General features: G+C 48.6%; 1 protein-coding gene across 1 annotated transcript; it reads right to left on the bottom strand.

The window, feature by feature from the left end:
- Positions 1 to 215: 215 nt before the first annotated feature.
- rassf8b (Ras association domain family member 8b) lies at positions 216 to 14,558 on the bottom strand. The gene is made up of 9 exons (XM_076030233.1): positions 14,120 to 14,558; positions 8,124 to 8,292; positions 6,145 to 6,495; positions 5,833 to 6,050; positions 5,315 to 5,503; positions 5,146 to 5,220; positions 4,620 to 4,742; positions 3,908 to 4,031; positions 216 to 3,535 (listed from the first exon to the last, which is right to left on the bottom strand). Exons 2-9 carry the CDS (start codon positions 8,233 to 8,235, stop codon positions 3,420 to 3,422), a joined length of 1,308 nt encoding a protein of 435 aa, XP_075886348.1. The 5' UTR covers positions 8,236 to 8,292; positions 14,120 to 14,558; the 3' UTR covers positions 216 to 3,419.
- Positions 14,559 to 16,027: the final 1,469 nt, after the last annotated feature.

Raw genomic sequence — 16,027 nt, 5'->3', positions numbered from 1 at the left:
TCTCTAAACTCAACTTCTCTCCGAAAAGTAGTGTTGAACATGTGGCTTCGAGGCAGCCTCGGTTTCTGCTGCGCGACATCATAGGCGCTGAACGCACAACTCGCGGAGAACTCGCTGTCTGTGTCGTGGTTCAGACGGGGTCACGAGATCCTTTGTTTCAGAATATGACCACCAAAACAAGAAAAGAAGAAAAAAGACAGTCAGGGAGCCTCGAGCAGTTTGTTTATTTCTGCCTTTTATTCTAACACATTTTAATGCACCGACACATTCATCACATCACACTATCCAGTTGTTTTTACACACACACACGCACGCGCACACACACACACACACACACGCACACACACACACACACACACACACACACACACACACTGAGTGATGAAGCAGAGGCTACAGTCTACAGTGCACTCAGCTACGCTGCCGTATACAAAAGAGTACAGACGTGGGTTTTGTTATTTTTCTTACGCAGGCTACAAAAAAGTCCCTTCGCGTCGATTCAGTGCAAGTCAGCGGCGTCGAGCCGAGCGCAGCCTCCCTCGCCGGAAGGGCGTCGCACACACATCCATGCCGCTCAGCCCGCCACGCCGGCACAAAGCGCCTCGACGTGAGTCACGAGCCGAGAGGACTCTCCAAGCTTCATCTCATCTCATCTCACGCTGAGCCAAATTATTAATTTAGTCGCGCTAGTTTGTGTGTGTGTGTGTGTGTGTGCGTGCCTGTGTCTGTGTGTCTGTGTGCGTGTTTGTCTCGGGGTGCCAACGGGACACGTTCAACTTGACAAAACGCCAGCTCTCAAGCGCCCGCGAGAGCAAATATATGATTTAACTTGTCAAATGGCTGAGCGGCATTTATCCGTAATTACTTCCTGCCCATTCTTGTCGAGGGTAATTCTGCGTCTTGAAATATCCCTGAGCTGCAGCGCCGCCTAAATACCATTCAAAACCACTCCACGGCTGTTGCCGTAATGGCTCCATCAACTCCTTTATGCACTTTTTTTTTTTTGGCTGAAAAGCGCCACCGACCGGCACAGCGGAAACCAATTATCCCTTGTCTCAAACGCGAAATGGGGAGGAAAGGGAAAAAAAAGATGCAGCCAGCAAATGTTGGTAAACTTTCTCAGACCCCCACAGTTGCTTTGTTTGCCAGGATTTCGAAGGAAAAAAAAAAGTGAATGAAAAAGGCCAGAAAATAATGTGCGAGTCTGGGCCTTTTTTTTTTTTTTTTTGTGAACGGTGAACTTTAGGCCCGGTCTTTTTACGCAAAGCTCGTCTCCGTCCATGTAAATGTCAGGAAGGCAAAATGGGACTCAAAAACGACGACAACAACAACAATGACAAACCCACAGATGAATTGCTGCGTCCTTGTTAGCCATTAATTGGGAGTCCAAACCGAGTAGTTGCACTTTTTTTTTTTTCTTTTCGCATGCACGCAGAACAGCAGCATTAAATCTAAACTCAGCATCACTCTGCATCTTCCAGAGACTATACGTTAAAAAATACTATCCAGACTGACGTGATGCGTGGACATTATTTACATTTATTTTCCAGTAAGGCATGCCATTATTCAAAAACTTTCAGCGACTTGTCTGCGTTGAACTACGACCATAAAACTGTCGACATCCACCCAGTTGGGATGTAAACTATTTTCCTCTTTTCTTGTCGTTTTTTTTTCAAACTGCCGAGCAAACTGCGAAATGCCGATCAGGTGTGCGTCGTACAAATACAAGCCGCTAATGGGCTCAGATGAGGGTCAACAAGACAGCGAGCGGATGGGAATTGATTTAAAATGTGGGAAAACAGGTGGAGGAGATGATGAGATGTGGCGGGTGAAGGACGTTCTTGACATCAACGCACAAAACGCTGCTTGTATTATGATGGACATGTGATTTCAGGCTACATTCTTGGCAAATTAGCACAACAGCATGATGTGCTGCGTTATAAATGCTGATTGATACAATGCATACACGGCCTAAATGCAGGTAAAATGATCATACAGTGCTAAATATCAAAATAAATCATAGCTGAGGTACTAAAGTATACATTGTTGTCTCAAATTTAGATACAATTAAACATTTGAGGTAAACTTTAAGTTTAATGCTACTTGTGCTGATGATTTACAGCAAAGTAGTGACAAGTCAATGATACAGGTTCAGGTACATTCACAACTTTGAATTACACAGAGATGAGAAGATTATTGATCCTTTTTTGCATCCACAGACGTTTACTGACTTTGCATCTGCTGCAGCCAGGATGTTTTTGTGGGTTTTTGTTTTGTTTTGTTTTTTTGGAAATGTGCGATCTTGGTGGCTACAACTTGCACAATTTTAGTGTCTAATGAGAAAATTATCGTGGATTTGTATCATTATTTGTTGTCTCGAGTTTTGCTACAGAGCTACCAGACAACTATTTGGCTATTTGACTCGTCAGGCAAAGGTTGCATACATATTTTTAAAAAAAAGAAAAAAGAAAAAACAGCAACAACAAAAACAGTACATTCATCTAACTATTATTGTTTGTCACACTAGCTTTGGTTCATATGAGACATCTTTTGTTCATTTCGACGGATGAAATGAACACTTTGAGTTCATTTATAAGTATGAACAGAGTGACCGTCATTCCAGAAGATTTCAGATTAGAGACCCGTGAAAGAGACGGACAGAAAGAAAAAAAAAAATACCAGAACGACTTTTGTCTGTCCTAATAATATATGTTCTGTCGCCACCTCGTGGCAGCTTTAGGGTAAAGCATTGAAAATATTTTCCTGAAGGACATTGGCGGTTTTAAACCGCCAGTGTCCTTCAGAAAATTAACAGCTCGAGGGTTTAAACTGAAGCCACTACCAAATAATGCGTAGTGTTTGGAGACAGGAAGTAAAACAAGAGCTCACTTCCTGCACACATCCGTCTAGAAACTCGCAACGAGAAAGAAAAGCCTGGACTTAAACATGACATCAGTTCACCTTCGCCGAGTGTCACCTGAATCTGAGCTATTTGTACTTCCACTCAACATGGCGCATAGATCAGTAGCTACCTGGAGAAAAATTCAACTTATTAACGTCTGGTTTTTAAGGCAATCAGATATGGCCATGGCTATACAGTAGCGCAGGTGTGGTGTTATACTTGGACGTATCCAAGCCGTAAATTGTCTCCAGTTGGTTATTTACAACTTAAAAATAGAGTTCATCTGCATCTTCTGGCTGAGGCTTCCACAACCAGCGAAAACTATGTCTGCTGGCTTGTATTTTCTTTCTTCTCTTTCTTTTTTTCAACAACATAGTGAGGATTCTCACCAGGACATCAGTCTCACAGCTACATCACAAAGTCCTCCTGCTTTTCAAAGGCTGTCGTCGCTACTCAGCTTCTCAGGGCTGTCAGTCTGTAACAGACGCCGTCTGTGGTCGTCCGGGGGGATCTCGGGTCACACGTAGATGCCTTCGGGGTTGAGGCTGGAGGGCCCAGCACTCTGGAGGTTGCGGAGGTTTCCAGGTAAGAGGCGAGCAGAGCCGAGTCGCGTCAGGGAGCCTGACTCCACCTCTGTGGACACGCACAGAAGAACAACAATCACAAATCAGAATCATCGACTGTGTGCTAAAACATCGCTCTAAAAACACTGGAAATGATGCCAGGTCCAGGTCAGTATTCACTATCCCGGAGGAGAAGCGCCTCTGATCACCATCAAGGAGATACAACCCAGTGTTTCTGTGGGATGCTGCAAACAGAGGGCTAAATCAGCTGTCTTCTGAAGATCAAAACAACACTTGGACCTTCATTGTACTGCGTTGCTTCGTTTTGCCTTGCCAGACTGTCCACCACAAGGGGGCACTGTGTGCAAACAAATGTGTGGCCAACGCTGAACATAACTCTCAGTGTGTGTGCATGCGGGTGCGTGCGAGTGTGTCTACGTGCCGTTGTTTTCCCCTGCAGGCTGAGCGGGCAGCACGGTGACCTTGGTCCCGGTCTGCTGGATGAACTGCTGCAGGTTGACCTGGCGCAGCTCTTTGGTCAGCTGCTCCAGCTCCTGCTCCTTCTCCTGTGGCACAATGATAATAATAATAATAATAATAATAATAATAATAATAATAATAATCATAATCATCATAATCCTAATCATAATAATAATAATAAGCTGCAGAGTTTTTCTTTCTCGCACTTCAGTCGAGCTGCTGCAGAACAACTAGTTGTAGTCTTGCACAACAACCAGGGAGCTGAAAGAAAAACAATCACTTCAGCCGCCGGCGCCCCGCCTGGATCTTTTCTCCGCCAGACGAGAGAGCTGAGCGGCCGACTCCCCCAGCGGTTACGCAATGGCGAGGCGGGGAGACTGCGGTTCTTATTCAGGTCCCCGTTTCTAATCAGGAGAAGAATGCTGTAATACCCTCGCCACCCCCACGGCCCCCCTCCCCCACCCACCCCCTCGAACCTCCCTGTTTTCTCACAGCACTTGACTTCACGCCAGAGACTGGACTCTGTTCCGCTTGACCTAACGACCTCCGGTCTGGGCCGATCCACCTGTGTCCTGCAGAACAGGTACATCCTCCCCAACGCAGCGTGCTCAAGTTCGCCAACTTTTTTGCAACCGGCGGCAAAGAACACTGGGGACCGATTAAAAAGGACTCACCTCCAGCCTCTGGCCGGACTGGCACAGCGAGCGCTCCAGGGACCTGCAGCCGCTCTCCAGCCGCGTTGTGTGCTGGCTCTGCGCCTCCAGCTCCGCCATCACCTTGTCCAGCTGCGTCCGCACCTGAGAGGGACACAGGGGGGTCGGGGAGGAGGAAGGGAGAGCCACGCTCACAGTTCAGACTCAGATCGCTCTGGACTGAGTTCAGATTGCATGTTCAGAATTCATGAGCTGCACTTCTATTTATTTATTTATCCTTCATTTCACCTGATAAAAAAAACCCCATTGAGTCCAAGACCTCTTTCTCAAGGGTGACCTTGCCAAGAAAGGCCAAAACAATAAAACTTTCAAAAACAGAAATAATTTGCTACTGTGCGCAAATCTGCATTGAGCAGCTGATGTTCTCCATCAAGTGCAACAAGTTTGCAGCTTTATCAGCTCCGTGTTGATCGTCCACTTGGTTTCACCAATTACTGATTTTGAAAATTCGACCGAACTATGTATCTGTATGAGTCTGGGTCGTTACCTCCTCCTCATTGACCTTCATGTCCAGTTCAGCCTCCTGCTGCAGCCGCTCCTGCTCCACTCCGACCTCCATGCTCTGGAGGAAAAACAAGAGTGAAATGTCTTTATTTGTGTTTCACACACGTCTCATCGGTTGCTTTTTTCTTAATTTCTGGTGCATCTCCCCTCACCTGCACGCGTCCGATGTACTCGTCCAGCTTGGCCTCGCAGTCGCGCAGCGCCGCCTGCAGCTCGCCCAGCTTCTGCCGGAGCTGCCTCTCGCTCTCCTGCTCGATCAGCAGCTCGTTCTGCCAGAACTCCTCCTCCTCCATCTCGGCGACGTTCCTCCTCACCTGCTGCTCTAGGAGCAACAGCTCCTCCTGCGGGGTTGAGAGAGAGGGGTTGGAAGCTGTTTCTTTTGTTGTCTGCAGAAAATAAGAGCCAATGTTTTTGTGAGCATTGCAAATATAGGGGTGCGCATGAAATGAAACGAGGATGCGAGAAAATGAACATCTTAGCTAATACTCTTTTCCCTCTTTTATTCACCAATTAAAAGAAAAGCAAGGTTAACACTGGTAAACAACAATCAAGGTATATCAGACTTTTTACGCGATGCACAATCAACCTTGACGGATTTGAAGACGGCTGGGGTTTTTGGAAAACATATGTGCGCTGGGAACCATTTAGCAATGATGAGGTTCTCACTCACTTCATTAACCTCGCCTGGAGACCCCTCCCAGTCCTGCATCTCGGCCTCACAGCCCAGCAGGCGACTCTCCAGGGCCTGCAGCTTGTCTCTCTGCAGCTGCACCAGCCGACTCAGCTCTCGGGCCGGGCTCCCCGGCACCGAAGCCACTCCGCCTCCACCTCCGCCTCCTAAGACCCTTCGCAGGCTGAGGTTCAAGTTGTGCTGCTGCGCCTGTTTAGCTGGGAGGGAAGTGGGGGCGACAGGGGAAATGAGGGCAGAGGTCGGATCGTGCACTCTCAAACATACTTTCCACGACCCCTCAGGACGCGCTACCTTCGGCATCTCTGCTTTTCCCGAATATCTCCCGGAGCCCCTTGGCCCCGCCGGTGAAGGTCAGCGACTTGCGTTTAGGTTCCCTTCTTTTGAGCGAGCGGTCGGCCCCCGACGGGCGGAGCTTGGCCAGGGGCGGCAGGCTCTGGCGGTAGTAGCCACGTTCGGGGACGCGAGCCTGGCCGTCGGAGGTGGGCCGCTCGCTGACCGAGGGGCCGGTGCGCTGCAGGATGAGCTGGACGTCGCTGGCATACTGGCCCCACTTGTTGAGCGACACCACGGGGTTCTCGTGGGGGGCCAGGTGTCGCTCCGTCTCCCGCCACTTCTCAATCAAGGTGTACCTTCCAGTGCGGCCTGCAACAGAAGAACGGATTGTGCATTGATGTAAAATGAGGTCCTAAAAATGAAAAACCCCAATAAACACAGTAAATAGTTTAGTGATAGTGTAGGCCAGACAAGGGCATTAAAAATGTAATATTAATATATTAAGAGCAAGTAAATAATAAAATATTTCATCAATTTTTTTGCTCAATTTCTTCCAGTGTTTTAAGAGTAATTTCAATAAAGAGATAAACACCATGGCGCTTTACAGACACTGATTTTGTTGTAACTTTGCTTTCGTTCATTTTCTATTGACATCAAAGCACGTTTCCAACATATCCCATGATGTATTTTCTTTCCCCTATGAGGTGGGTCACCAAAACACCCCATCCATCTGCTCCTGCTCCAGCTCCTCTGTCAAATATTAGAACCCACTGTGGCCCACCAGTCAAAACCTTTGCCCTCCCCTGGTCTAGGTCTTTTTTGTCAGAGTAATAATGGGAATGCACAGCCAGAGAAATTTCCTTTTTGTTCCTCAACATGTTCAAAGTACTTGTACTTCTACGTCAACATCTACGCACAATACTCTCTCAATCGTGTCTCCTTGGGAGGTCTCTCTGACCAGCAGAGTCCCCCAAGGGCCCATTCTGAGGTCCTACGCTTGACCAGCACTGCTCATTGCAAAGAGTACTTCTTGTGTTTCAGTGAGGGTGTGGGGGCAAAAAAACAAAATACTTTACAGTGGGAGACCCCAACTCAACAAACAGCGGTTGTCTTGGGTAAAAGGACAGCCTTCACTGCTTTATGTGTGTGTACAATGCACAGCGACAACAGCGGCCATTCTTACCCCACCATAAGAACAGTAGAGGACCTTGTAAAATAGGGGCACATCCATCACTACAGCCATTCACATCAAAGTGGGCCGGCTCGGACAAAAGGCACAGAGAGGAGACAAAAAGACAGCCAACGCCATAACTCTCACACTTCCACCGTGATCAACAGAGGCCGAAGAACACCAGGCAAGGAAATAGAACAGGGTTCGGTGGGAAATCCCGGGAGACGGGTGTGTATTTCACACTGACGTGTCACCTTCTGTAAACAAACAAAAATTCACAAACGGATTCACGAGCGTGTTTATACCGCACGGTTCCGGGGCAAACGTGAGAGTGTGCTGGGAGTCTGCAGCATGACTCAGCTCGGTCACAGCGCCGCGTTTACAGGTGAACCCCCCCCCCACCCCCATCCCCCCCTCCTGTTGCCCTCTGGTCACTTTTTATTTTACAGCAATTTATCATCTCCTGTATATCTGACAACCTGCCCGGCCGATATTGGACGCAGCCCGCAGAGCAGAAAATCTCTGTGGGGGGATTTATGTTGGACCCCCAACCCCTGCTCCCACGCAAGAAAAAGAAAAGAAGAATTTACGCCACATTAGCTTGAAGATTTTCAGGATGGGAGCCAGATGGATTTCACTGAACCCTGCCAGCTTTCTTTTAAGTAAAGTCAGTGAAGGGGTTTTTGTTTTGTTTTTTCAGATTTCCTTCTGGGATTCCTCATAATTTGAGCACTCACTCAAACTGTCTCTGTCTACGGCTGGATGTCAGCGCGTGGTTTCACAACACCGTATCGGATCGACGCAGGAGAGCTAGCGTTGCGCTTACCGATGGCCTGTGCCAGAGCGATGACCACTTCCTGGCATGTGGTGAACTCGGTGACCCCGCACACGATTCGCTGCACGCCGTCCACCCACACTTTCAGCTCCATGGCCCTCATCCAGAGGCCCTCATTCCTCCAGGCCACAAGGGGGGGACGCTAAGATTCTCTGTCCATCTGTGGAGGAAGCAAAGACGGTTTGTTAACAATGGCACGATGCAACGCTATCAAACTATTGACTATTATCATTATTAGTATTATTATTATTATTTCCATCTCTTTGAAGAACAATCTCCCATGTCCCATGCGATGAAAAAAAGCACCTGACCCCTTGAAGCATGACGCACTCTTTCACTGCGAGAAAGTTTCCATGTTATGTGTCAGGCAAACTGTCGCTGCCCCCGGTGGTCATTTAGCAGGCCTCGCCCACGCGCGCACGCGGCGCAGTCGCTCGTGTCAGTGAGGGAGCGTTCACAGGCCGGCGCGCAGAGAGAGCCCATCCTCAAACTGCTGACACATGCACCTCGGCAGCCAGGCAGTCATTATGAACCTGGCAAAGGCCACCACAGAGGGCCGGTGCGGCGGGGCAGTGGGGGTTGGGTGGGTGTGGGGGGTGTTACTGATGTCCAGGGCCTCTGCAGTAGCAGTCCTGCTGGGCAGCAGCCCTCCCTGACCATCCGTTACGCTCCGATCCTTGACTCCCATATTGCTCGGGGAAACCATTAGCGATGTAAGTGCCTTCCATCTTCGTCCCAGCTGGAATGGGACTTCCATTCCTCCGGCAATTTAACCCCCCCCCCCGAACCTCCCCCATTCCCACCCTGACCACCCCGACCACCGCAGACGCCGCCACACCCATGGAGTCTGCATTACACTGCGCACTCCTCCGCACCAGAAGGCTTGAGGGTGATGATTTGTAACTATGGACAGATACTGCGGTTAAACGTCCCGAGCCGGACTCCCATTATGGCCCAGGTAAAAAAAAAGGAAAAAAAAACGCAGCTCAGCAGAACATGAAGGTTGGAACGCAATGTGGAAAAAAGGAAGGAAAGAGGAGGGAGTAGAAGAGAAGGTGAAGAAACGCAAAAAAAAAAAGAAGAAAAGTGTTGCTGCTTAGAAAACACACAAAGTTATGAAAAATAAATAAATAAATAAAAAAAGTCCATCCTTCTTTTGCTCACTCTACCCTGTATTACAACATGCAGTTCTGGAAAGTGGCCATCCAGCCTCTGAGACGCTGTCACCTTGTCTCAGTCTCCTTTAAAACTTCTGGAGGTACAACAAATCATCGGTTTTAAAGGCCTACTGAGGAAGATTTAGCACCGCCTAATGGTCAGGAAGGATACTGCAGACAGTGTTTAATCTCCATTCCTGCTTTTTGACATTCAACTAAATCGGTGCTTTAAATGTTGCGCACTGGGCCTTTAACAGTTAAAAGCATGTTTTTGATGGCGGAAGTAGAATCAGGCTAAAAATGCGCCATTTTATGTTGCTGTTTTGTTTTTGTTTTCCGTTTTCTGTTTTTTTAGGTCATTAGACATCAAAGATGCAAGACTGCTGCACCAGTGACCACGACGAAAAAAAGAACACGGGTAAAATGTGAGATCAGCGCAAATAGGACATCGGTATTTCATGAGTACCTCTCAAGAAAACTTGAATCCCCCTGCAGCTGAACAGGAAACGAGAGCTCGTCGGTGGCAGAATCCTAACAGACGACACGATGACGACGTCTCGTGTTTCTCACAGCTGCGGCGGAGATGTTGTAATGGGATGTTTACTCGGTGCGGCGATCGCACTGCGGCTCCGCTCGGGGAGGACGAGCCGACTTGTAAACCGTCATCTCTCTGGAAGGCGAAGCGACGCGCCCGCCTGCTCATCATTCAAGTAGCATAAACACGGGCAGCGTCTCCTGCCGCGCAAAATTGTCTTTTGTTAATTATTTAACAAACCAGTAGCGAAACAATGACTTGGTTGATGCATTCAATGTGACAGTGATATTTGAGCGAGCCTTGGAAGGGATTTCCAGGCTGGGAAAAGATGTTTTAGAGAAGAACACATTAGGAAAAAAGGGGCCGGTATGTGTTTTCTTCTCGCGCCCCCAGCCGCATCTTGTGAGTGAGGCCGTGAGGAGCGGAGGGCGGGGACGCAGCAGCGGCCTGAGGGTGTAGCACCACGTCCGACATGGAGCTCATCAATGTCCGACTAATCAAACTCTTTCCTCGCTTCTCCCGCGGATTCCAGCTTTGATTTTCTTCACTCGGGTTAATAAAGCGGGGAAGGCGAGCGTCCCTCTCTGCGTCTCTCCTTTACGGGCGGCCTCTGCTTTAGTTATCATTCCAAAATTTTCACGCCGCCGCCTCCACCTCCTCCGCCCCGGCTACGTCTTTGATCTGAACCGCAGCCACTTTGAAGACCCCCTCTGTCGGAGCGCGGATAAATAAAAGATAAGAGACGGCAGGACCACGAGTGTACACAAATTAGCATCCAACTTTGCGCGCGTTTCTATTTTCGAGGATGGGGGAGATGAATAATTAGTCTCGGGCCGCCGACCCGGCGGTGAGAAAGCTGCAGGAATTTCCTGTTAGTCGCCGTTAGTCACAGTATGATAAACACATTCCGGCAGAAGGTAATCCACTCACCCGCGGCTGCGGGACGACATCACTAGTTTATACTTTGCGCCCAACAAGCCTCTGAGCTGTGGTCATGCACTGCCTGTGCAAAATCTATTGAGAAGCGTGTGCATGCCCAAAGCTGAACTAAACAAGAACAACAAATATTTTGTGTTGATTTCAACATCAACTGTCTCTTTCAACACGTGTGTGAGGACTTAACTGCTGAACATAAAGATGGAATGATAATGGAATAATAGTGGAATTTTTGTCTTTTTATGAACTAACTGGAATAATAATGATATGTTTGTCTCTTGATGTGGTCGAACAAATGTGTGACTTCACCTAGCTCACTGGAACACATAATATTGTCCCTGCACTTAGGGCAAAAAACGAATCACTGATGCATTCAAACAGGGGTGAACAAGAGGACTGTGTCCGGAAAACATCAAAACAATACCGACGGTGTTGGCGTAAGAGGAACAGCTCACAAAAACATCAGAGAGACTTTGGAAAACCCCAGAGCGACCTTCGAAGTCGCATCTGAAGATTCCTCAGCAAATGGGCAACGAGCTAAACTTAGCGGTGACTTTGGCCCCGCCGCCTCCAGAGTGTCATTCCTGGGATGCCACAAGAAGGCAGGGTTCTTGGGAGAGGTCGGCGCTAGGCAGGAGACAAACTCCTGAATAGTGGAGGGTGTTTCTTAAAGCGGGTCACCCCCGGGATTAACCGGCCGTTTGTTGAAGTCTGATATCGACTGTGCCGGTGACGGGGGTTCACGTTCCGCCGCGGTCTGGAGTCGACGGAACGGCACAAAATCGGTTCACGGTGGACAAACTACACGCGGTGACTCTTTAAATGCAAATTGATTCCGAGAGCCTTCACTTCCTGCTTTTGTTCGCTCTCTCTCAGCCGCTTAACTTAATTAGACTTCAACAAACCTGCTGATCCATTCGGGGCCTTTTGTCTGCAGCTTTGACGAAACACGATGAGCAAATTGTTTAACGGTTCATAAATAAGAATTTAAAGAACCAAAAGAAATAAATTAAATGAATGCTAATTATAGGTGCAATTGTGAAAGTGTGATTTTCAATGTATAATCTAAGCTAAGCTAAATCATTATTTGGTGCTTACTTGTTTTGTTTATGTATTTGTTACATGTGCCATTATTGTAATACAAAAAAGCAGTCATGCAACCCTCACATTACAGCCCAGGAGTGTCTTTGAACGCAGCACCAAAATACAGCTTTGTAGTGACAGCAACGAGCCCTTCGACAACAGACGACGGCGATGATGATGATGATGATGCAATCAGGGGCCAATGTTTAAAGGGACCAGGAGGCTGAGGCAACAGGAGGGCGCTCCGCTGACACAGGAGGCAAGCGGACAAAAGAGCACGCTGCAGTGTGTGCCTGTTTGTGTGTGAGAGTGTGTGTGCGTGTGCGTGTGTGTGTGTGTGTGCGCGCGCATGTGCACGTGCACGCCCACATGGCCATGCAGCATGACTGGACGCAAACAATCCCTCACCATGGCAGCACTACTCCGGCTTTGTCTCCGGCCTCGCACAGACCACCGGGTTGATTGGAGGCCGCGGTCTGGGAAAGTAAACCCAACAATCAGCGACAATTAAGGAGCAGCCCAGTGCTTCGCTTCCTCTTTGTCTTTGCCTCTCAATGCGGCGCCCGGAGGAAAACACGGAGGTGGCGCACCAGGGCCGCGGGGTCACGTGGGGGGGGGGGGGGGGGGGGGGGGGTGACGTCACAAAGGTGGTCTGCCAGTAAAGATTTCACCCAATCAGGAGGGTTTCAACTGCTGTCCAGTGGGGGGAGAAAAATAATCTTTCCTTAAGAGAAACTGCATATAAAAACCTGAGTAATCAACAAGTCGGCCGACTACATATCAAAAAGGGTTTCCCAGATCTCAAATTTCTGAGCATTTGTCCGACGTGCGTCTGGCAAAGAGCAACCGCGGCAGGTGTTTGTAAAGGGCAGCCACTTGTCGCTGTCGCTGTCGCACCCCTCCCCCACCCAACAGCCTCTTTATCCACGAAGGAAGGCTGGTGGGATTGTGTGCAATCAAACTTGGTTCCCACTCCAGACAGGGCAGTTTTACTTCTCAACTCTGACGGCCTGTGTTAGAATCTCTGTGCAGCTCCAGTGTGTCTTTTAAAAACAGGTTTACTGTTGGCCGTTGGGACGAGTGAGGCGGCTCCGGGTTTAGCGAAAGCTGGAATAAGCTTCAAGCAGGTATCGGACAGAGCAGCTGCTCCTCCAGGTCCTTGTGCCAATCCTCCACCCCATCAGTTTTGAAATTTTCCTGCGAAGGAAAACACTTCAAAGACCAGTGAACCTTCCGGCTGGTGATTTGTAAAGTATGATGTCCTTCTTTCAGCATAGCAGGGCATTTTTTTTTTTTTTTTTTTGTTTAGCTTCATGTGTTCTTATGAAAAAGGTGCAGGCCCCACTTCCACATTTTCCAGTCGCCGTCCAGTTGCAGGTTAACTGGAGACCAAAGCGCCAACTTGCAGCCTCAAAAGTGAACTAATCAGCTTGGTGGAGACAATAAGCCTTTAACCCCGTAAGACTCGGGAGCTTAACAGACCACGAGGTGGACGTGTGGAGGTGGACGTGTGGGAGGGGGTGGAAAACTGGACAGAGCAGGCGAGCGACAGGACTTTTTCTTCAAGAGTTTCGGAGCATTAGTTGAGTGAACGTTGCGCATGTCAAGCTGTTTTGTTTTGTTAAGCTGATGGCCTGTAAACGAGATCAACACCAAATCACCGAAACACATTGACCCTTTAAAGGCTAACAAGTTCACAACAACAGTGGGAAAAGTTGCAGCATCTCAAAGGGCAAAGGTGAAGGTGACAGCAGCAGATCTTTGGAATTCAAGAAAACAAAAAAGAAATTGCAATTGCCTATGACACACACACACACACACACACACACACACACACACACACACCCTTGGTCCCATCACACGTGTGCTGCTTTCAAGGACTTCTTCACTCCAGTCATGATCAAAAGTCCTGCTGAGCACGCGCTTATTTCCAAACTCTATTAAGATAGGCATCGTGACGAGGCTCAGCAGAGCCACACAGCGCAGTACAGTACAGTACAGGACCCGAACACTCCTATAGTTGTGTTCAGGGACGGTCCGTCACGGGACACACAACCACGATGCAGGCTGCTTCCAAGTCGTGGAGCCTCAGCCTGCAACAACAAGCACCTCCTCAGCGGCGGCAGCAGCAAAACACTCGTTGGAATCACTTCGGAACCGCTCGCCAGTTGTCCGCCCGGTCCGACGAACCTCGGCTCGGCTCGGCTCGGCTCGGCTCGGCCCGGCAGGAGAAAGGGGGGGGGGGGCAAACTGGCGCATGCAGCAGAAGCGCTCACCTTGTTTCTGCAGCGGGTCGTTCGCTCGTTCAGCAGCAACTCCGGCGCTGTGCCGCAGCCTCGGCGCTTCTTCTTCTCCCCGACACTTTCCCACGCATGTCACTGGGCACTTTGCGGGAATCGACGCGGTGCGCGCACGTACACGTGCCCCCTCCTTTTCCTCAGCGACGGCGATGATGATGATGATGATGATGATGATGAACAACGACAAGGATTCGCGCCGATGTAATGTAAACACGCGTCCGTCCGTTGGCCCGGCCGTCCACGAACGTTACGTCCGCCCGCAAGTCCCGTGTGTCAGTCGGTCAGTTCAGTCCACTGACTGGACATCCGACGAGGTGATCCACCACCACCTCCTCTTCCACCTCCTCCTCCTCTTCCACCTCCTCCTCCGGCACCACGCAGCTCCGCCTGTTACTGACGGAGACCGCGGGGCTGATTGTAAAACACGTCGGTAGTGAAGTGGGACACCGCAAGGCATGATGGAGCCCGTAAAGCTGCAACACACACACACACACACACACACACACACACACACACACACACACACACACACACACACACACACACACACACACACACACACACACACCGTTCGACCTTATTTTACGCTTTTGGGGGAGTTTTATTCAGTTTATTCATTCATTCGCCATTTGATTTGCTTTTGAGTATACACATTTTGAAAAAAGTTAAATGGGAAATAATTTCATGACTACATAGTAGTTTTCGGTCTACAGGTGCACCAAAACAAACCGGCTCCCTGCACCTCCTCGGCGCCCTCTAGTTGCAAGAACTGAACCTCCACTGACCAAATGATGTGTAAGAGATAATGGGGAACTGGTCGCAGTTTTGTGGACAATGCCAGTTGACATATATGTTATAGTTTCACATTTTTGCATTATCCTAATATCAGTTCTTTTCTACACAAAATACAAAAAAAAAAAATCAAAAACAAGTGAATTTAAAAAGCGAATGTTGGCTTTGTTGATTGGCTTCCCACCCACATTATGTGCTGGTGACACTGGGGCTTTCCGTCTTTCGGCAGATTAATATTAATGCGATCTTGCAACAGGTTGGAACGGCAGTCGCATACATGCCGGTGTTTGAATCTGTGGAAAGTTGTCTCTGGTCCTACTTGCGCACATTCATGCGTGTAACGGCGCCACCCTCCCTGTCAAAACAGGCAGACAAGTTTGGATTCCAGTGCAGGCAGAAGGGTGGGTAAGAATTCATCTTCCCCTCAGTGAGTCTTATTGAGCAACATTAAGATGTTAAATGAGATTCAGATTCCACTCAGTAGAAACTGACCTCTTCAGCTCTGCAACAGGTTTTTGTTTTGTTTTTTTACGATTCTGACATGCCAATCAACACACCAAGTACAAAAAGCGACAATTTGTTTATTTCTAGATGGGCTGGATTTTTTTCAGTGTTGCTGCACTAAAACAATCCGTTCGGATTTTGCTGGATTTCTCCCATAAGTAGTCACTGCCCCCTGACCACGGGAGCTAGGAGCCAAGCAAACCTTGTTTACTGTTGGAACGAGACCACCAAAATGAATTGGTAACATCTGGAAATTTGGAATCTGGAAACTTTAATATGTAAAATAAAAAATAAACACACAGTGGACTCTTCTACATACTGAAAATCCTATCCGCCTCCAAAAACCCATTTAAACTATAAAAAAAACAACCTCCCATCCCCCTGACACACACACATACAATCTTGACGCACATGAGGCGCAAAACACACAAGCTTTTGTGCGATTGGTCCCCGTTACAACTTGGCGCCCTGACTCTTGCACCGCCCTCCCCTGAGAACAGATGGACTGTTGATGCTATCAGCAAGAAAAGCAAGTTATTGTCATTTTTCCCCCTCTCTCTCTCTCTCTCTCTCTCTCTCACTCTGGGT

This window comes from Nelusetta ayraudi, unplaced genomic scaffold, assembly GCF_046127955.1.
Source record: "Nelusetta ayraudi isolate G7.1 ecotype Tasmania unplaced genomic scaffold, CSIRO-AGI_Nayr_v1 ptg000027l, whole genome shotgun sequence".
Classification (NCBI taxonomy): domain Eukaryota; kingdom Metazoa; phylum Chordata; class Actinopteri; order Tetraodontiformes; family Monacanthidae; genus Nelusetta; species Nelusetta ayraudi.
The sequence above is the reverse complement of the archived record's forward strand: the minus strand, read 5'-3'. Positions and strand labels throughout refer to the sequence as shown.